The 23502-nt window shown below is 31.3% G+C and overlaps 2 protein-coding genes across 3 annotated transcripts; both read left to right on the top strand.

The window, feature by feature from the left end:
* Positions 1 to 1174: 1174 nt before the first annotated feature.
* On the top strand, positions 1175 to 6676 carry LOC145578963 (uncharacterized). Its single transcript, XM_081636258.1, has 5 exons — positions 1175 to 1572; positions 3660 to 3733; positions 4943 to 5041; positions 5130 to 5246; positions 6453 to 6676. The coding sequence occupies exons 1-4, from the start codon at positions 1190 to 1192 to the stop codon at positions 5204 to 5206; spliced, it is 633 nt and encodes a 210-aa protein (XP_081492384.1). The 5' UTR covers positions 1175 to 1189; the 3' UTR covers positions 5207 to 5246; positions 6453 to 6676.
* Positions 6677 to 18270: 11594 nt separating this feature from the next.
* Positions 18271 to 22678, top strand: LOC145578961 (protein NDL1-like). 2 transcript variants are annotated; one of them, XM_081636256.1, is made up of 11 exons: positions 18271 to 18648; positions 20038 to 20137; positions 20318 to 20415; positions 20559 to 20647; positions 20758 to 20818; positions 20904 to 20990; positions 21082 to 21159; positions 21234 to 21290; positions 21386 to 21441; positions 21545 to 21680; positions 22125 to 22678. In XM_081636256.1, exons 1-11 carry the CDS (start codon positions 18583 to 18585, stop codon positions 22344 to 22346), a joined length of 1050 nt encoding a protein of 349 aa, XP_081492382.1. In that variant the 5' UTR covers positions 18271 to 18582; the 3' UTR covers positions 22347 to 22678. The 2 variants fall into 2 exon arrangements, with proteins under 2 accessions (XP_081492382.1, XP_081492383.1); XM_081636257.1 differs by lacking the exon at positions 18271 to 18648 and adding an exon at positions 19429 to 19730.
* Positions 22679 to 23502: the final 824 nt, after the last annotated feature.

Here is a 23502-nt window from a genome sequence, read left to right as displayed (position 1 = left end):
TGATTAATTATCTAGTTTTGCATAAACCTTCCAACTCTTACAATGAGTAATTGTAATCGGCGTTATCTTCTTTTTTCTCACTCCATAGAGGCTAATTGAGTATTCCCAGAAGTTAGGGATGCTTAATTCTACTCTTGAGGGTGTAGTAGTGTAGAACATGATAGAAAGGATAGAGAGGGAATTGATAAACGTGACAAGAATCCATTATTTGAATATTTTCACGTTATTTAAGCGAGCCTAAATGAGATTGTTCATCCATGTTTCACTTTAAGATGTTTGATTGCTTAACCATTTTAAATGAATGTAAATTCCCAAGCAATTCATTGATCAATCAAAGTAACAATTTTTCTTATAATCCTTTAACGATCACCACTAGTTAACCTATAGTTTAATTTATGTAAATTTGGCCTTTGTCATAAATCGAACACCATCCTTCACTCATAATCGTGAAAGCCCAAGCTTGACATCTATATTATTAATAAAGAATAATCAATCCTTTAGAGTCACGAGTGAGTTAAGTTCATAACAATAGTCTCACGAAATAATAAACAAATTAATTTCTCTTAAATTATCTCATACCAACCCTTTAATCAATCCTTGAGTGATCCTTATATCAATATTTTAGTGAGGAGAAATGAAAAATATTGTGGGCAAAAATAACATGAAAGGAATCTACTAGTTGAACTAATGGGTAATCAGTAATAATGTAACATGAATCCATTAATTGAATTCTTACGTCATGTAACAAGTTGGAAAAAGAAAAACATAATGTATTCAGAAATGTCTGTGGCTGAATTTACAAATTAAATTAACGTGGCAGCCTGAAATCACTAGATTGGAGAAAATTACGTAAATTCAAAAATAATAGTATTGTACTATATAGAATGCACTATCTAAAAATGCTACGGAGTAATTTTTCTTTCTCATTGAAACCCTTCACTTATAACGACCCCATTTTAAAAATTAACCGATCAATTAATGATTGATTATTTAATACAATTGTAGCAAAAAAAGTGTAAATTCTAACATGTTACTATATGTCACAACATAACACCAATTATTAAATACAAGTATAGCCTGAGTTTAAATCCAAACGTGTTACCATATGTCCATAATCCTCCGCCATAATCATATTAACCACAAACATCAACCTATTGGCTTATTGCAAATTTGCAATAGCTAGAAAATAATGGTCCTCGCTAATGTACTAAAGATCATACCTTTCCATGTAAAAAAATACCCTCAACTAAACTTTACACCCCAAAAATATGTAATAAAATCCAATAATTACAAGCAAAGTAATACTTCAAAAATAATTACATCTTCATTTATACTACAAAATCACAAACTACAAACAATAACATCATCAGCATCTGAAACTAGGAGTTTTACCTCGACACCACCGCCAACAATGGAGAGAGAAATCATGCACCGCCGTAGCATCGCCGTCATTCTGTTGCTTTCAGTCGTCCTCGCGGCGTCGCCGGCTTCTGCTTCGTCTTCTCAGGCTGATTTCATCAAGAAAACTATCTCTTCTCATACCATTGTCATCTTCTCCAAATCTTATTGCCCGTAATTCTCTCTCCTCTTTGAATTTTGATTTTTGTTGCTTGATTTTTGAATGATTGAGCTTGAATTTTGTATTGTTGTAAATGTTTGGAGTTTTGGAATGATGGGTTAGGGTTTAATTGGATCAGATTGAATTGCATTTCTGTTTGGAGTAGTTTAGCTAAATTGGGGGATTAGGGTTGAAGTTAGTAATTTTTTCGTATTTGTTTTGAAAGATGTTTATTTTATTAGTTGAGGAAATGATTTTTTGTTTTAGTTTTAGTTTTTGAATATTATTTATCCTTGATAAATTTTACTCCTGATGTTTAGTCACATAGCAGATAGAACAGTAATTGTTTAAGCTATCAACATTATAAATTCGAGGGGAAAGTAGTTAGGCGCTGTATCGTCTTTGATCCGTTTGTTGTACATGAGCAAATGATGGAATCAGGATATAATCAATGCTATTTATGCTCTCTTCATACTTGGATCTTAAATAGCTAGCACATTTCAATGGTATACTATCGTTTATTGGAGCCCTTTAAATGTCGTTGTTCACGATGAGGTTGTTGCGAAACAAAAGTTGATTCCCAGTAGTGACTGAAAGAAGTCAAGGCCCAACATTATAGAGCTTAAGATCTGTATATAACAATTTGTGAAATCGGATTTCTTTTAGGGTACTGGGTTTTGCTTCTGGCGAGTGAAGTGTTGGTGCATTGTGCAGCTCTTCAGCTAGAGTTATGACCTATTCTCTAGTATCAGTAGTATAAGTGTTGCTGATTTACTGATGCTGTTCAATGAGTTTCTTTTCCTTTGATTTCTCCCTATGTTTCTGTATCTCGCTGACTTACATTTAAGCATCATATCTGTCTGTATCACTGCATGCCATATGTGACAAATTGCAGGATTTGGCTTCATTACCTTGAGATATGAGCTTAAAGATGATTAAGTTCTCCGTATCTGCATGAGGTCATTAATACTATGTTTGGGTAGCAATTATAGATGGAAAGGTTAGGGAGAGAAGTATAAAGATGGGGAAGGAAAAGGAGGGCAGGGAGAGAGTGAGATTCCATTGTCTTTCCAAATCTTTCCAATGTTGGGGAATTTTGGTTTAAAAAGGCTCTGTTTGTTTTGATGCAAAACATTTTCCATGAAAATAATTTTCTCATTTTCCATTGTTTGGTTTGAAAATGGTGGAAAACAATTTTCTCAAATTTGGAAAATAGTTCTCCCAAGAGTAGGAAACATTTACCTTTTGCAAAAAGGTATGCCACTTTTCCCACCCCACTCCTAACACCCTTCTCATCTCCTCTCAAACATCTTCTCCCTTTCACTCTCATTTTTCTCTTCATCTATAATTTTTCTTGTAAGGAAACGAAGGAAAACTAGTATTACTATTGTGCTTTCCCATTAAAATCATTTTCCCGAAAAATGTTTTTTGTCAAAACAAACGGAGCCTAAATAAAGGAGAAGGAAAATGGATCCTACCAGTTCCCTCCACTTTCTTCTGTCCATATGATATCCACAGAAGGGATGCCAATTCCGCCCCTTTCTCTTCTCTTTCTTTCCCTCTATTTCTCTCTATCTAATCAGTGTAACTCATGATAACCTAGTCCAATTTGATATTGAGGGACTGCAGAGAGCAATGTTGTTAAAGTGGCAGTTAAGAGATCAGGCTGTATGACTTCTCGAAAGCATAAAAGCAATATAGCCTTCAATTAGCACACAACCAACTACAAATTATAATTATTGGCCCAGAGTTGAAATAATAAAAATAAATAAATAAATAAAAATAAAACAAAAAGGCTACACTGACTCTTGATTGAACCATATGATTATTTAACCTAGTTTTCCTGTGTACGTTGTTGCCTAGTAAGAACATGAAACATGTATCATCAAGGCATCAAAGTCTGTTTTGTAAGGTGGTTGATTTTTTATTTTTATTATTTCTTGTGCATAAATCTTAATTTGGAATTAATAATTCATGAAGAGATGAATCAAGTTTAGGAAAGACACGGTATCTTGCTCTCTTATATACTGTAGAATTTGTTTTATATCCTTTAACATTTCTCGCACCTCAAGATAATGTTGTGGAATCTGCTTCTTTACAGGTACTGCAGGAGGGCGAAAGAGGTTTTTAGAGAGTTAGACCAAGCACCACATGTTATTGAGTTGGATGAGAGAGGTATATTTAAAAGTCCTATTGGGACAGTCATATTGATTGATAGATATTTGAACTTTTAGACTTATTTTGTATTAAATGATAATTTATTTATTTTCCCCATTTGTGTTCATTGTGGCGAAACATCATGAAGTAGATGATTCTCCTCTTGCCCTTTTGAAGTGATTGAATAATAATTCCAGGACTTTTGTTTAGATATATGTCTTGGTTATGTTTCTTTGTATAGTAATTGATCAGGGCATTTAGGAAGAAGTTTTGTAGGAACAGAGACAAATGTGGAAGGATAGATAAAAGAGGCAAAACATGGGATAAGGTGGAAATATGTGAGGGAGGAGAAGTCTTTGGGCTCTTATGTTTATTCCTCCCAATTAGAAGATATGAGCAATGGAATATTGGTATCACATCCTAGGTTTGTAAACTTGAATATCAATTTGTCTACTCTAAAATCTCAAACCTAACCTAAAACTTGTAAGCATGGGATAAGGTGGAATATGCAATGGAATGCTGGTATCACATCCTAGGTTTGTAACCTTTAAAACCATCTAGTGGTCCCTTCAAATTGCTAATTCAAAGGTCTTATGAAGATCAATGCTTTACATTGCATTGGCTCTTAGCTGTTTGCAAATCTGGTTGGTGGAGGGGAGTCAATAGAATAGAATGCACATTCCTAAAGTGACTTTGATCTGCTATTGCATGCAATATTATTATATCGTATTCAATTTTCTTCTTTTTTGTAATTAAAACACTTTGAAAATTGTCTTTTCATTTGTATTCATGTAATTTGTGCTTGATAAAATCTTAAACCTCTTGATGGATGATTTTTTTTTTTTTTCTTATATGCAATTCTTTGTTATGTAAAGAAAGGGGGGGGGGGGGGGGGGGTCTTGCTTATTTTTACCTAGGGCAATATTTAGGGTTGGAATCGGCCGAGCTGCCTCATCTGAAATGATCTGTATGGAGGTTTGAGTTTTGGATGTGAATTATGATGCAAAATTGCTTGATGTATGATTTCTTTTTCTTTCTGACATGATGTGTCCTATGAATATTAATGGATGTGTTGCCACTTACATTTATATATGCTATAGAATATCTCTGAATTGGTAAGTGAAATCATTAATTTTTTTTTTTTTTTTTAAAACTTATTTTGGTATATGGCTGACCTCTTTATATTTGTTTTTTTCCTCTAACTTGTGAATACCTGTGTTTTTGCAGATGATGGTTATAGCATTCAGGATGCACTTGGTGCTATTGTTGGGAGACGTACAGTGCCCCAGGTGTTCATCAATGGAAAACACATTGGTGGATCAGATGGTGAGTTGCTTAGTTTGTGACAAACTTAAGACCATCCTCGTCTCAAAATTGTGAAAATGACTTAGAGGATGACCTGTACATCTTTCAGATACTGTTGAAGCCTATCAAAATGGAGAGCTGGCCAAACTTCTGGGTATTGATTCAACCGATCATGATGATCTGTGATTCTGTGAAGTCAGACAGTGGTCATAATTTTAGAACGAAGGTGAGCATTTTAATCATTTTCCATTTCAATGGTTTTTTCAGCAATGTCTGTGACTTTTTCTTTAATCATTTAGATCAAGTTTTGATTTTCCCATTGTGAGCTGAGAATGGATTTTTTAGCTGAGAAGGAATGTTGCCTTGTTAGTCAGAATGGACAGAGTTAATGGGTTTAGAGTATCTGGGTATGATAACCTAATAATTTTGGGAAAGAAAGTACTCCCTCCGTTTTCTTTTGATGTATCCATTTGCTATCAACTCTTGTTTTTAGAAAAGTTGAGTGTAAGAAAAGGTGGATAAAGTAAGAAAGAGGGTAAAAAGATGAGTGGTTATAAGATAAATGAGTATATAGTAAGTGAATGGAAAGGTTTAAATATTGTGGGGTAAGATAGTGAAATTTGCTTACCCAAAATAGAATGAAATAGAAATGGTTACATCAATTATGACACCTCAAAATGGAGTGTGTACATCTTCGGGAACGGAGGGGGTACTGGGGGGGAAATTTTAGTTTTATATTCACTTGTGTTTAGTTTTGTCTCACACTTCTCTTTGCATTTTTCTTGCCCGTTTATTGGCCTGCCAACTTTGACAAACAAGACAACCCTTTTGTGGGTTGTGACCCAACCTGCAATTGGGACACTGACCCTCTGACATTACTTACCCAATAACCAGATCTAGTAGAGAATGCTAATTTATATGTCCAGCATTAGAAAAAGGTTATAGATGAGCATCTCCAATTGGTGACTATAAGTGTCAGCTTTCAGAGTTACAAATATCTTCAATGGTACAAATCTCTTGGAGGTCTATACCCATATCTTATCACCCTTCATATCCATCTTCTGTAAACCTCTTTCCCAGTCATAAAGTGGTTAAGCAAAGAGCAAATTACTTTAATGCATATTTTATTTCAATAATTTATGGTCAATTACAAGCAAGTATTAATTGAACCTTTTAAAGATAGTTAAGTTATTCATGTAGATAAGTACAGAGTATGCAAGATTGAGACAAAGACCTTACCTTGATTGCAATTCTATGATTAGAAAACAAAACGTGATGTGAAGAAAACAATGATAATTGACCTGAGATTGAAACTAGGTGTCAAAAGCTTACTATTTATACTTGTTTATATTTCTCTGCTTCAAACCTATTATCGCTTGTATTTCTAATTGTTTTGATAACATCTTACAGAACTGGTTTGAAAATGGTTTAGGTACTAGCTAAGCAGGCTTCAAAATGTAGAGGTTGCTAGAAGTGTGAGCTCCTCGTGATTTATGCTATGATTTCTACAAACATTGTGGCTATGGTCCATGGCATTAGTCGACAATGCAAATGTAATTTTTTCTTGCTTAGCACACACCCTGAAACTAAAAGTAGGGAATGATTTCTGTAACCTTTTTCTTTCTTTCAATGTTAAATTTTGGACTTGAATCTTAAGTTGTGGTTTTGTCATTTTTGAGTATCTATCGACAGTTTTATAAGCATCACCTGGCCTTAATCAGCAAGTGCATCACGTGGCAATCAGGTTCCGCACTTTACGTTGGATTCCTGTGTTACATCAATTACATCCAATGCTAGTCTTTTACAAGCAGGGTATCTATAATGTGTGTCCCGCGACAGATATCTAAAATGCCGGTGACCCTTCCTGTACGGTATGGATGCTTTCTTGTTGGGTGAAAGAGTGGATGTCTTTGATGCTGCAATGTTCCTACACTCCTTTTCCACTTGTTTTTTTTTTTTCTTTTCACTTGTACCGCCTTATACTGTTCGTAGCTGATTATCACTCATCTATTGATTCTCTATCGAGCTGTGATCTGCATCCTGTCCTTGAGGAACCATCTGTATCCTGTCATAATTTATTGGTTAACAGCAAGGCTTTAGCTGCTTCCTCTACTGCTGCCATAATGGTTGCTCATGACCAACAACGGTTGTGGGGCTATGGCTTTATATGTGGTGCTGGGTCGGAAGTGGGGGAGGAAAAGGAAGGGTGTGTATTCAATCTAGGAAGAACTTATTAAAGATTTAACTCCATATGAATAGATATTTTTAGGTGTCTGCACTATATACGTCGCATGTATTGTACATTGCATCATAAATCGGTAGAAATGGAAAGTTAACAATTTAAAGGTGGGTCCTTGGATAATTACTTCAGTTCTAAACTTATAATATAATTAGTTCCTACACATTTAAGGAGGAAAGGGAAAGAGCACTAGAGGAGGCTTCTATAGAGCTATAGATTACAAGATGTCAAGACACATGAGTTTCACCTAAAGATCTAATTGACGTTGAGAATGTGTTCAAATATAGCTATTGTTGGATTTTAGAGTCATTTTCTTTATACGAACACAGCAAAATTTATCTTTACGATGTATGTAGATAGTAAGTTAATAATTTAGTTTCAACTTGACATCGAGTATGATCCAAAAACCAATTTAAGTTTGTATACAAATCAATTCTAATAAAAAGGGAATTATTTTATCATGGGCATATAAAATAAGAGGTGAGATTGAAATTCTCACGACTTTATATACTCGTGGGGAGGGAACATAGATTACTAAATTATGCTACAAAAAGGATTACTAAATTAGGGGTGAAAATCAGGATTGATAATAAAATGTTCATTTTGCACATCACCGAAAAAGGCAAAAGAATTTAATAATTTTATTACTATTTGATTTCAATCTAATAATTTATTGCCATCGCAAACCACGCAAAGAAGTGACACTACTGTAACTACTGTAACAGATAATTCTCTATAATCTAATGGCTCCTTTGATTAGCTTGAAATCATATACGGCATGACAAGTTAATTTAACAATCAGCTAATCATTGAAGATGCTCTTATATTATTAAAATTCTTTATTTTTTTATTTTATAATTGTGACGTACTATTCTTTGGCATGAACAAAGTAAAGTAATATTGAGAGTGAGAGATAGCTCAAGTGGTAAGAGCTCCTCTCCCGAATCCAAGATATCTTTGAATCGATTCTCATCACTCGCCATTGTGGCTCTTCAAAGACCAAAAAAACAAAAAAAAAAAAAATAATTAAAGTAATACTCCGTATCTTTTGTAACGCAACTGTATTGTAGTACTACAGTTATATTCCAAGTATTTCTGTCATTAGGTTTGCGTCAGGAAATAAAAAAAGTATTCTGTCATTAGGTACTTTCAAAGCTTTTTTTTTTTTTTTAGTAAAAAAATGTTGATTGTATAAAGTTGTGTACTTGTGTTACATCAATAACATTAATACTTCCCTCAAAACATTAATACTCACATTGTTTCATAATAATCATAATACTTTGAACGACATAGATTTTAATGTAAAACTTTAACCATAAATATCTTTTTTTTTTTTTTTGACTTTTACCACCAAAAAAATCACAAAATTGTTTGTTACTACCAAAAATTTTAAAAGTTTATTTGACCACTAAAAAAATTTCTAAGAACTGTTTTTTACCACCTATCGTCAAGATACCATTAAATTTAACATTTAAAAAAAATTCTTCGATTTTCGTGCACAAAACATGTTGTTCATAGGTTTAGGGGGGCATTTTGGTCACATGGATCTAATTTGAGGTCAGAATTAACAAAAAAAATGATCGGAAATGCCTCGTTTTTGCAAACCGAGGTATTTTTAAACACGCAAAAAGAAACATTTCCAATTATTTTTTGTCAATTCTAACCTCAAATTGGTTCCAAAGGCCTAAAATGCCCCCCAAAACCCCTAAAGATCATGTATTTGGCACGAAAATCGGAGAATTTAAAAAAAATCCGTTAGGGTTTTGACGACAGGTGGTAATTTTTTTTTTTTTGGTGGTAAATAACACTTTTAAAATTTTTGGTAGTTAAAAACAATTTTGTGAGTTTTTTTTTTTTTGGTAAAAGTCAAAAAATCCTATATATTATTAAAAAATATAAAAACTTTATCTAATATATTCATAAGTATTTTACATGGCAATATATGTTTTTTTTTTTAATTGTAAAAAAAATATATATATATATATATGTTTTTTTTTAAATTGTAAAAAAAAAAAAAAAAAAAAAAAAAAAAAAAAAAAAGCATATCAAGAGTGCAAAAGTAAAAGTGTTGTGATTATTATGAAACATAACGGAGTATTGTATCTAATTACCATAGTAACATGTAAAATTACATATATCTGTTCTCTTCAGCTTATTTTCAGTTCAGTTCCTAACCTTCTTTCATAAAATATTAAGTTCAGTTCCAATTGGTCTTACATGTATCCTTATGTACCTAGGATAGGTGCAAAACAGCCAAAACTAGCACAATAAAGAAACCCAATTGCAAAACTCGCCCAAATGAAAACGTGACCCACTTCCCTAACGCAACCCACTTCCCAACCGCCATATTTTGGCTTTCAAGTTTTCTTTTTTTTAAAAACCAAAAAAAAAAAAAAAAAAAAAAAAACCATTTTACTTCTTTCTCATTAATTTTTCAAAAATTTCTGCAATTAATTTCTCTAATTTTCTCTCTCCAAACTTCATTCTCTTTCCTCTACATGATTTTACTTTACTAAAAACTGAAAAATCAACAATGGATATACCAGAAGAGATGCAAAATCAACAGGATTATCCCAAGTAAAGGTAAATTTTCACTGATTTTGTCCGAATTTATGTGAATTTTTATCTGAATTTTTCGAAACTCTGTTATTCAAAATTTTCTGTTAATTAGTGGAATTTTCTGTTCATATTCATTATGCATTCACTAAGGAAAACAATTAATGTGTTCATATTTTGAATGGTTATGTTCACTTTTTGAAATGCATGTATTCATATATTTTATGCCCATGTTCACTATCTGAAAAGCATGCCTATGTTCATATATCTATTCTGAAATGTATATATATGTTCATATATTTTATGCATGTGTTCACTTTCTGAAAAGTTTATGTTTACTTTTAGAGAACCTAAGCATATGTTCATATTTTGCTTGATTATGTTCACTTTCTGAAATGCATATGTTCATATTTTTTATGCATATGTTCACTTTCTTAAATGCTTATGTTTATATTTTGAATGCTTATGTAAACTTTCTAAAATGCTTTTGTAAACTTTCTGAAATGTATATGTTTACTTTCTGAAATCTATATGTTCATATTTTTTATGTATATGTTCACCTTCTGACATGCTTATGTTCATACGCATTAAAAAATGAACCAATGCATATGTTCATATTTTGAATGCGTATGTTCATTTTCTAAAAGGCGTGTATTCATATTTTTAATGCATGTTCATATTTTTTAATGCGTTTTCATATTTTTAATCGAAATTTACACACAGATCAAATTGATCGAAACTAACAAAATGCAATTCATATGAATTCAAAAAATCAGATAAAACCTAATCAATCGAAATTAAGCACAAAATCACCACATAATAAATTGAAATTCATACATAAAAATTATGAACAAAAAAAACATGAAGAACGAAATTTACACAAAATTCATACATAATAAATCGAAATTGATCGAAGCTAACCAAAAATCAAACAAAAAAAAATACAATTGAAACTAACATTAAAAAAAAACATAATTACAAATCTACAAAACAAAACACTAATATGCATTGACGTTCTCTTCGGGAAATAACAACTAATTCCATGTTGTAAGAAACAAATTCAATCAAAAAAGTGAAAAAAAAAAGAGGAGAGAGAAAATGAAGAACAAATTTAAGGAGAAAAACATAGGAGAAGACAATTATATTGAAGAATTTGATGATAATTTGGATCAAAATTATTATATGAAAGAAAACAGATCAGAGAGAATTTGGAAGAAGGAAACAAAAAATTTAAAAAAGAAAACAAAGAGCTGTGTTGATTGATTTGAGTTTGGGCTTTGTTTAATGCATAATGTCCTGCGTTTAAAGGTGTTGCACCTATTCTATATGCATGAGGATGCATGTAAGAATATGCCTAGAATGTAGAATAATTTAGAAAGGTCTTTCCAACTGTAATACGTTTTATCTAACTTGGTCTACTTTTTATAACCATTTTTCTTATTACACTTTATGTAGTATATTTTCTCTTTGTAAATTATCACACGTATAGTATCAAATTAGTATACTACCTCCATTTCTTATTATGTACAATAAAGAAATATCTTATACAGAGTATCTCACAAATAATAACCTTTGTTGCACATAATAAGAAACACATGTTGTATATTTTTCGTAAAATATTTTAGTGTATATCTACCATATTTGAGAAGAATTTATTGACCAAAATGTACCGTAACTCTGCTCTCGTCTTCACTAGTAAAACGGTAAAACCCCTCGTCGGCAACATTGGGTCAACGGACTTCCAAAATAAGGAAAGTTAGTAACAATATAATTATGTTAGACAGTTAGAGTAACGTTATTCGATTTTTCTACGTGCCAGCGTATCTTATATTACTAGTAACTATACATTATAAATATTTTCCATTCTTATGACTTGTATAGAATTGAAGAATATAAAAATGAGCACGAAAAAGAAGAAGAAAGTAGAAAATGCCAATAATAACGTGGCTAAAATTGATAGGAAAACCTCACGTTTAAGAGATTCTTCAAACTAAAAGATGTCACTTTGCTTAAAGACAAGTCATACCTTCCAATTTGGTCTATATGAAGCAATCATCAAGATGCTAGTTCATTTTCTCTAGTTGTTATTCTTTAATTAGAATATTATTTTCTAATGACTTAATAAATACAATATGACTTTTTTAACTTTGAAGCAAACATGTACAAGTAGTTTATGATGGATTTTATGGTTTATTTTTCAACACATTCATATTTGAGTTGCATGTAACACATGATCACAAAACTATTTTGGTCAATGGTTTAGTAGCTAAGTCACTTATGAGAGGGAGATACGACTGAGATAGTAAATGTATGTTAGAGTTATTACCAATGTATCATATAGTATATGTTTATAAAAGCGTTATATGTGAAACATAGATATATTATGCATGCTAAACTATTGGGCACTTTACTATTCCGTATAATAAGAATATAAAAATTATAGAAAGGATATTCTATTATAAATTTTATGTATAAGAATACTATCTCTGTTTTTTATTAATTGACACGTTTGGACTTTAGCACTATTCATACACCTTCTTTTGACCATATTTTGCGATTTATATGTGAAGAAAAATATAATCAAGTGGGATCTTGTTAGATTCATCACAATGTATATATTCAAAATATCAACTTTTTACAATTTTTGCTTATCGGTAATTAAATATATTGATTATTAAATTTGTGCATTGACAAACATCACTAAAGAAATGTGTCAACTAAATAGAAACAGAGGAAATATAATATAATCTATTCATGTAATAACTCGACCGTACCCCATAAATCACCCAAACCTGGAAACTAGAATTCTTAAAATAAGGATAAAAATTACATAAATGAAACTAAAAAAAATTGATAAATAAAAAAAATGTTGATAATACTATTTAATACCATTAATAAAATAATATAATTATTTACTTGGAAAAAAATGTCAATTTTGAACTATATAATCATTAAAACAGTGTGACATCCATATATCAAACGACTACTGTAAAATTTTCATTGTTTGCAAGGAAAATAATTAAATCGAACATTAATTGTAAAATCACCCATGCATAAATATAACTAGAATTCTTATATTTTTCAACACATTCATACTTGAGTTGCATGGAACACATGACCACAAAACTATTGCTGGCCAATGGTTTAGTAGCTAAGTCACTTTTGAGAGGGAGAGACGACTGAGATAGATAATGTTAGCTAGAGTGCATACTTCATGCTTTTTTTATTTTATTTTATTTTATTTTATTTTTTTGAAGAATACTACATGCCATATAGTATAGGAAAAAAATTACAGGAATAATCCTAACTTTTCCTCATTCGTTCAAAATAATCCCAATTTTGAATTATTTAATAATTCGAATTTTAATGTGAAATTTCTTCTAATGGTCCCAAGTGACCTGTAATCATTTGAATAGGTAATTTAATATTAAAAAAAAAAACCTTACACATGTCACTACGTAATTGGTTAAAAACACTAATTAACACTTAAAAAATTATTAATTACTAATACACAGTTAATTAAATAAATATAACTAATTATTTTAAACTAATAAAAAAAAACCCCACCACCGCCACTAGCCAGGCACTACAAAATTAAGTCAATATAGCATCAACTAAAATTTGTTGCTATTCATCAAAAATTCGTTGCCAACTCTATTTAGCAACGGGTTGGAAATGAAAATTTGTTGTTGCTAAAAGGCTTGTTGTCATGGGATTTTGGCTATCAGTTGCAAAGTAATTTTGTTGCAATATTGCATCCATTTAAATATAGTTTCCATGATGGTTGCTATTTTTGGTGCATTCGTTGCCAACTTTGGCAACAGATTACCATTGGTTGTTGCTAAATTAGCAACAAATTATTAATGTTAGTTCTAAAATAATAACAATTTATTAATGTTGGTTCGTAAAAATACCAACAAATTATTGAAGTTGGTTCATAAAAATAGCAACAAATCACAAATATTAGTTGCTATCAACACTACGAGACAAAAAATCAATCCCTATTAGCAATTCGGTTCAACCCGATCCCGACCTTTACCAATCTGAAACCTCACTCGGGTCAAGACGGCTCGACTTTGCATATAAGACTCTTTGAATCCCCAGTCTCAAGAATTGCAATTGGTAGGAGTCAAACTTGTGACCTCAAAGTCACATGGTGAATCTCTTACCAACTATACCAAGTACTATTTGTTTACTTCTATGCATATAATTTATAATAAGTGAACAAAATATTAGAGACGAAATTGAAAAATTTGTCTCTAAATTAGGGACGAAATCAAAAATCCGTCTCTAAATTAGAGATGAAATTGAAATTTGTCTGTATTTGATGTCATTCTAGCAACAAATAATAAGAAGAGTGTCTTCAAATAATTTTGTACATAATAACAAAAAGTGGCCTACATATAAATTAACAACAAAATGTAACACAACTTGTTTCCAATGGCAACAAATAAAAAAATACCTTATCATCTAACAACAATAGTTTAGACGACTTGTTTCTAATGACAACAGTACAATTCAAAAATTCATTGCCTTTATTTGTTTTTAAATCAATACAATTAAAATATTTGTTGCCATAGTTTGTTACTATATGGCACCAAGAGAAATGTATGATGCCATCTAGTAACAACTAGCAAACAATTTGTTTTAATGGGCAACAAATAAAAAAATATAGCCATTAATTATTAAAAAAAACTAAAGCATAAAATGTCGCTTTTAATTAGGCAATGAAAAAAATTATATTTGTTTCTATTTAGCAACGTTTTAAAAATCTGTTGTCAAACTTAGTTGCTAAAAGGCTTTTATTTTTGTAGTGGGGCCTCCCTCCCTACCCCCACATGCTCAGCCCTCCGCCACCCCCCCCCCCATTCCCGCCCGCAACCAGACACCTCTTGCGCTGACAGCCGCCCAAAAACCCCATTGCATTGCCCCTAAACCACCATAACTCCACCACAAAACCCTTTTCCCTTCCTCGAAAAATCCCTAAAAACCCCTCCCTCCACCGCTTAATTGCCTCCAACCGCTTTGCATCAACTTAATCGGAGTCTTTGGAGAATTGCTTGCTCGTTTTATTTATTAGATCGGATGATTTTTTTTTTTTTTTTCAAACAATCAGATCATATGAGTTTTGTTGGTAAATTGGGGAGTTTCATGGGGGTGTTTTGGTGGTTTAGGGTGTAGGGGGAGGGGAAACGCCGACAAGGGGATGGGTCTAGGGGCGGCGACGGGCCGAAACTAAGGTGAGAGAGTTCGGCGGGGGTGGGGGAAGGGAGCTGGTTGGGTTGGTGGTTTTTTTTGGTTAATTACTACTGTATTTTTAAAAATTTATTTTAATTAATTTTAATTTTTTTTGGCCATTTATACGCTGACACGTGTCAGCCAACTTGTTATAACAAGTAAATTGACCGGTTGGCACCATTAGAAAAAAATTCACCTTAAAGTTGGGATTATTAAAAAATAATTCAAAGTTTGGATTGTTTTGAGAGAATGAGGCAAAGTTGGGATTATTCCTGTCAATTTTTCCTGTAGTGTATGATACTGTATGTTTAAGAGAGCGTCATGTGATGTGAGACATAGATATATATTGTATGTTAGATAATTGGACTTTTTTCTACTCCGTGTAATAAGAATATAAAAATTTTAGAAGTGAGATTTTAATATGAATTTTATTTATAGAAATATATAATCTGCTCGTATAGTAACTCGCCCCGTGCATCACCCGTGTGCCATGCGATGTGAGACATATATATATATATATATATATATATATATATATATATATATATATATGTTAGATAATGATTTTTTGTGCTAAAAATTCATGTCATTTGGCTTAAACCTAAATGTTCAATAATGATTTATAGTGACCACATCAATATGTAGAAAAGTCATGGAAAAAACTGATAGAAACACTTTGGTTATAACCTATACTCGTACATAGTAGGAGTATTATTATGTTTGTAAATTCTCTTGATAGAATCAAGAATTTTTATTTTGTCTTAAATGACAAAAATATTAAGAGAGAGACATTAGATGAATTTAAAATTTTTGGCATTTTTCTCAAATCAATTAAAAAAAATGTGTTTATAAATAAAACCTTCCAAAAGCTACTCAACTGTTAACAGTTCATCCAGCCTAAATTACTTGGATTCTCATACCATTACTTGGTATGGACCATAACACGTCATTTTCACTTCATGTTTTTTTTTTATAATTAATTTTATTTGGGGTTGAAAAAGTCATTTTTTCTTTTTAAACAACAAAATGGACACATTGATGCCTCCAACTCAACGGTCAACAATTTTAGCAAGCCGACCCAAACGCCGTCGTTTAACCTTTTTTTTTTGTTTTTTAATAAAAAAAAATGTTTTTCTTTATTTATTCATCTATTTTTAATTTCACTTAGAATATAATATTCCATGAGTTTAATTCATCAAGTTTTATTCGATTTGTGTTTAAAATTATTAAAATTTACTACACTCGGTTTTTTTTTTTTTTTTGCTTCGGTTACATTCTTACCATTGTCTTACACAAAATGATTCATAATGAAATCAACAAATAGAAATAGAGAGAGTAGTAGTGAATTTAATTTAGGTAGCTTTAAAATTCCCGACTTAAACTTCCATCACAATTTTCCCAATTCAACTTAATGAATTATTTTATAAAATGAAATGAACAAAACAATTAATTCAAAAGTACTCCACTATAGCAAATCAACAACTTTAATTTATACAAGTTAAGTTCAGGTACTCAATAATATCTCAATTAAGTTAAAATAAAACAATGAAGATATGCTAATGATTCATATAATTTTCATTTATCTGGCCTTATTATTCAATTTGAATCGCACTAGTACAAAATTAATAGATCTTACATTAGTAGTGAATTGAATTGAGAAAACTGAAATTATTTCTAAATGAAACTTTTACAAACATACTTTAGCTTAGCTTATTTTAATAACAAGATTAAAATAGAGCCTTGATAATAATTTTTTTTGTTCCCTAGAACATTATTATAAGACATACGTATCTAAATGACCAATCAACTTTATAAATTAAAAGTACTATATAAACAAAATATTAATAATTAATTTTATATATACTTGAATACAACTCCAAAGCTAAGACTTGAATCTATACGATTTAAGGTTATGTCTAATTCACCCTTTTTTTTTTTTTTTTACCTGAATTATGTATTTAATGTGATCTAATTATTTGTCTAATTTGACTAAACTTTGATGTATATTAATAGAAAATAAATATCATATAAGTTCTTATCAGATTTTGTATTGATGTGTATTTTTTTACCCCCTCTATTTTTTATGTACCATTTGGGATTTTACATTATTTGATTATTACCTTTGATTTGATTTTTTTTTTTCCTTTTACTAATGTATAAAAAAAAATGTTATTGTGGAATATATTGTTGGAATGGTTACAATGTCTATTTTTATAATTTATTTAAATTTTTTTTACTAATATATAATTAAAATATTAATGATTAAAGTGAACCTCGGCAAATGTGCAAAACTAAGCGATACATTAAAAAAAAACAAAGGGAGTAAGAACTTGTTCACTTTACCTTAAAAAATACTTCACAAAATATTACGAGTAAGTAAAAATGAGTTTAGTTAAGCAAAAAAATAAATAAAAATAAAAAAATCCAATTCAACAAAAAAATTTCATTTCAATAAAAATCAGTAATTTAGAAAAAGAAATACACTAGAGAACCACTAAAATAATTTCATTTCAGTAAGAACAATTTAACTACTTGGTAGATTATCTTCAGTTTAGTAAAAAATAATTTAATTTCAGTAATAATATATACTTTTTGTTTAGCAAAAAAAAAAAAAAAAAAAAAAAGAAAAAAAAAGTGAAGTTTGTTTACAAGGCTTAATATGCAATTTTCCTAATTTTTTTTCATCATGAAATTAAAGCTACAAAAAATCGCAAACAAAATGATAAATTAGTAATATGAAATAAGTAATATGGTCCTTAAATAAGGTGAATTAAAACATAGCTAAAGTGAGATACTTAAAATATATATAATAAATTTTGTAATAAAATAAACAAGGTATTACAAATTTGAAATGTTTAAAAATAAAATAAAATAAAATAAAATAAGGGTAATGCTATATGTAGTGATTATTGTGTTTTTGTCATAATTTCCTAAATTTAAATAATTTTGTAGTGTTTTTAATTTTTTTTTTTTCACTCGCTTCACCCTTTGGGCTAATTCGAATTTGAGATCAGTTTTAAATAATTAGGTTCAAGTTCCCTCCTAATTGTTGTCGTGGGGGATTGAACACGGGTCATTCCTATCTCAATCATCACTGCACCAACAATCAATTGATTTTAAAGCGTATTTAATACTTACATATAACTTGGGTTATTTATAACATTTTTCATAAAATAAAAATATATCGAGGTCTAGTATTTAATAAGGTTGGATGAAATGAAGAGAAAATCACTTTGTTATAACGAGGGAGAACTATTGAGAGAAAAAATTACAAAAAGGCGTCGGTGGAAGATTAATCCGCAGGGATCTTCGGAGCTTTTAGAGAGAGAAAGTTGAACACACACAAAATTTTAGAGAGAGAAAGTTTGAAACTTTGTACATGATTTAATCAATCTAAAAGCTTTTGAGGTCTGAATTTCTTCAAGCTCATCAACGAATACAGGAAGAGAAACTGGGCAAAGTTTTGGGGTGTTACCATTAGAAGCGGCTTTCAGAGCCCCCTTAAAAAATAATTCAATTGTAATTAAAAATGGGGGAATTTTGCGGCAGTGATTCAGTTTCTGTTGATATGGAAACTATTTATCTTGGTGGAAAGGTTTTAATTCTTTCTTTAATTTATTGATTTTTTTGAGTAAATGTATAATCTTGATTGTTTGTTTTCTGGGGATTTTTTTTTGAGTGGTATTGTTCTTGCATTTCTGGATTTATGTCTTTTCTGGTTTTTAAATTTGTTTTAGGAACTGGGTTTTATTGGATCTTGTGGAATTTTTCTGGGTTTATTGAATTTCCCATTTCTAGGTTGGTTTTTATCCCCAAAATGCATTGAATTTCTTGATTGAAAAACCCTTAATTTGGAATTTGTACAAACGATTGGCAATATGCTAGTTAAGGAGTTGTAATTTTGTGATTCCTTCCCACCATTTTTGGAATTTTAATGTCTGATAATTTGTTCTTTGAAATTCTTAATTTAGTCATGTATTTGTAATTTTATACCATTTGTGTTGTTTTACTAGAATTCTACTTGAATTTTGCTAGGATAGCTCTTTTCCCTGAATTGCTGACTTTTCTTGTTTTATGTTATGTTGGGAAATTCAATGAGGTTGGTAATTATTGAAATTTATTAGTTTTGTTGCTGTAATTGTCACTCTAATTACATTTGGAAATATCATTTTTGGGTTTCGATTTTCGGGTTTTGATTACCTTTTGTTATATGTAATATGCACGCTTAAGCCTAACAGGACGATTAATTGAGGACGAGGGAGTAATTGTATTGCTTGATGATACTCTGACTACATAAGACAATAAACAGCTAATGCTCTTGAATTACATTATTCTATAATCTATGCTATATGCTTTTGACTTTATAAACAATTATTCATATCAGTAAATGTTTTTTCCCTTAAAATATAATGTCAGCTTTTTATAGAATCTGTCATCATCACTTTTATTCTCTTCTTTCACTTTTAATTTCCCCAGCAAAGTAGCAACTTTATAATGCAATAGTTTGGTTAAAATTTGAAGTAAAGCATAATGTTTCTGAGTTTGATTCTTAGCCTCTTATAGAAGTGATTGAAAGAGTAGGGTGACATTATTCTGTTGTATAAGACTGAAGTTGTATGTATAGATCTAGTTTTGTTTCTGGAAGTAGTCAGAGAATTAGTTGCATTGTTGCACATGGTAAGCCACTTTTGAGTGAAATTCTATCTGTTATTCCTGCTTTTGTTTTCTATCACATAACAAGAAGTTATGGATATTGCTATAATTTTATTTTTTTAATCAAAGTAATATCATGACAAATTATTTCTTTTGACTTTATCTAAGTGTCCGTTCTTTTCCTTTAATTTAGGTTGTGCATTATCTTATAATGATTTTCTGGCAATTAGCACTAATTTTCAAACTGAGATACCCATTTCTCATAGTTCATCCCTGTTTTGTGAGTCCTCTGTTGCTTTTAATGATGCAGTATGGTAATTTTCGATTGCAGGAATACCACATACAAACAGGATGCGGCCCTGTGTCTGTCATTGTGTATGGAGACAGAGATAAGCCAGCGTTGGTTACATATCCTGATTTGGCTTTGAATCGTAAGTATTGTAATGTGTTGTTTATCTCTTACTTGCAAATCTTTGTAATGGAAGGATCATTGTCATGACGTGATTTGCTCTCCCTTTCTTCATCTCCTCCTCATCTTAATTTTTTAATATTGGTCTGTAACCTTACTGCCTTTGTTCTTATATGTGTAATGTCTTCTGACTATTGAACAGACATGTCTTGTTTCCAAGGATTATTCTTTTTTCCTGAGGCCGCTTCTATGCTGCTCCACAACTTTTGCATTTACCATATCAGCCCTCCTGGACACGAGGTCTGTAAATCTTCATATATACTGTCTTCTGCTTTTATCTGTCTTTTTTCTTCCTGTAATCGTGAGACGTTCTTCTTTAGACGACTTTGGTTATTCTATTATTCACATTTACCCTATGAAACTCTTGTCAAGAGTTCTTGCAGTTGGGAGCTGCTGCTTTATGTCCAGATAAACCTGTGCCATCAGCTGAAGATTTAGCTGATCAAATTCTTGAGGTTCTTAACTTTTTTGGGTAAGCTAGGACTATGTGTGACAGCTGATTATTGTTCTCTGGTGCTGTTGCTTGTAGTTGTTTTCTTTGCTCCAATTAAGTTAATTCTGACAACAGTTGTTCTTGTCTAGGCTTGGTGCAGTGATGTGTATGGGCGTGACAGCAGGAGCTTACATACTTACCCTATTTGCTGTATGTTGTTTGCATATACTTTAAAGGTTTTTGAATAATTTCTTAAGTTAATCTGTCTGGTTAACAAGGGTTATTGGTGTTGCAGCTGAAGTACAAAGATCGTGTTCTTGGTTTGATACTTGTTTCACCTTTGTGCAAAGGACCTTCATGGACTGAATGGTTGTATAATAAGGTTCTTTTCCTCCTCTTGTCATAAGTTATATCTTTCACAATGTAATTCATGTTCTATACTGTATAATCTGATTCAATTTAATAAATTACAGGTTTTGTCAAACTTGCTTTACTTCTATGGGATATGTGGCTTGGTGAAGGAATGTCTGCTGAAGCGCTACTTCAGTAAGGTAGTAATTAGTTGTTTCTAGTCCACACTAGTATTTACCTTGTGGTAGTTAATTTTATACTTTTCCATATGCAGGAAGTTCGTGGAAACGCAGAACTCCCGGAATCAGACATAGTTCAAGCATGCCGAAGGGTCATTATTCTCTCTGGTGCTTTTTTTTTTTTTTTTCCTTTCTACTTCGTATTTTCTTAGACCATGACATGTTTACTGGCTCCTTGTCTTTTCAGTTGCTAGATGAGAGGCAGAGCATTAATGTTTTACGGTTTCTTGAAACAATGAATGGGTATGTTCTATAGCAAACGTTGCTTGTCAAGCTTCCACCATATTATGAATTACTCACAACATTTCTAATCCTTTGTTTTTTCCGTTTTTGTTTAAATAAGCAGGAGACCTGACATCAGCGAAGGATTGAAAAAACTAAAATGTCGGACGCTGATTTTTGTTGGGGATGAATCATCTTTTCATGCGGAGGCTCTTCACATGATTTCAAAACTAGACAAAAGATGCAGTGCATTGGTTGAGGTATGTACATGGAACCCAGCTCACTTGAAACTCATCTGTCTTGTGGTTAACTGAGCTCGAGAGTTTTTTTTCCAATATTATCTCATTTCGGTAGATAGTGTAGAGAACGTCCAAACTTTCAATTTAGAAACTAGTTAAGCCAAGTTAATCTGACATTTGGGACAATAGATTTTACGAACCTATAAATTACAAGTTCACTAGGGCCAAGGGGGGAGAGGGTGCGAGACATGCAGCTCTAGGAGTCTAAGTTGGGTGTATGGTGAAACACTGAAACTTGTGTCGCTTTTAGAGGGACATAGGTGCTTTTTGATCAGGTACTTACGCAAAGGGATGACTTTTTTGATCATCTTATCATGTGAACAAATCATATAGGAATTATTTTATCCTGTTAGTAAAATGACGTACACAATGGTAGAGTTGCTTACACAGGGTTGATCTTTGTAGGTACAAGCTTGTGGATCAATGGTAACAGAGGAGCAGCCTCATGCAATGCTGATACCATTGGAGTACTTCGTCATGGGATATGGATTCTATCGGCCATCTCAGCTAAGTGGAAGCCCGAGAAGTCCTCTCAGCCCATCATGCATCTCTCCAGAGTTGCTTTCTCCAGAAAGCATGGGATTGAAGCTGAAACCAATAAAGACTCGCATTTCTTTGCAGTCATAGCAATGGGTGATATTCAGGGTGCATGTCCTGCATTTCCCACTCTTTCTGTTGTAATTTTTTCATTATTTTTTGGATCACGAATGAGGGTTGTAGTTGGAAGATTGTAGATATGTAGGATTGTTTTTGATAGAAAGGAACATATATATATATATATATATATATATATATATATATATATATATATATATATATATATAGGGAGGGATTATTCATTCATTTGTAGTCATTCATAAACAAACGGACAATGGTTATTTGCTTGTAAATCTATAGAACTCCATTTATGATGGCGAGAAATTAATAATGAAAGAGCATATTTATGAGTTTTTACTGCCTCTGGTGGAAGTGTTAAGACTTTTCTTCATTCACAAAATACTTGTATTTCTTTCCAACACATTCAAATCCATCACTTTGAGTCTTCAATCAAACAAATTATTTTATGTATCAAATCAAAGAAGCTCCTTTTGTTTCTTTCAATTTTAATCTGCATAAATAGTTTGTTACTTTTGGGTTGACATAAAAAAAAAAAAAAAAAAAAAAAAAAAGATTTCCTCCGAGTGGAATATTGCATAAATCATGGAGTAATTTGGTTAACAAAATCACCACAATAGAAAGTTGCTCGGCCAATCACCTTTAGGATAAATTTTCAACTTACTTCTTAAGTTCAATTAAACGATAACAAGCAGACAATTCGGGGAACAAAATCCTGAAGCTTATCTGGAACTGTAGATGAAGTATAATGAAAGTAAAACGAAGGTATGCATGAATATTTTGGGCAACAGTTCACATGGAAGGCAATAAGCAGTGTATATGTGCGGTGTCATTGTTGTCTGTTTTTGGGAAAGCCGTGATTGGTGCTTAAGCAACATTTCTTTTGTGGCCGAATTATATTTGGTGGGCACCAATCATTGTTGTCTTTTGGTGGGTCCATTTTTTTGGCTGAGCTGGCATCATGTTTGTATTTGCTCTTCTTTTCTTCCTTATCTTTAAATTCATTCCCCTACATTTTTTTTTTATCTTAGAATTTGAAAAAATTAATTTATAATAATGTCCAAATAAATTGTTAGGCTGTTTGAATTTGAAAAAATTAATCTATAATAATGCTAGGAAAAATGTTTTTTTTTTTTTCGGTGTTTAAATAGCCATCATAAAGGAGGGG

This window comes from Chenopodium album, chromosome 14 (assembly GCF_948465745.1).
Source record: "Chenopodium album chromosome 14, dcCheAlbu1.1, whole genome shotgun sequence".
Classification (NCBI taxonomy): Eukaryota; Viridiplantae; Streptophyta; class Magnoliopsida; order Caryophyllales; family Amaranthaceae; genus Chenopodium; species Chenopodium album.
This window is presented reverse-complemented; position numbering and strand designations above follow the sequence as displayed.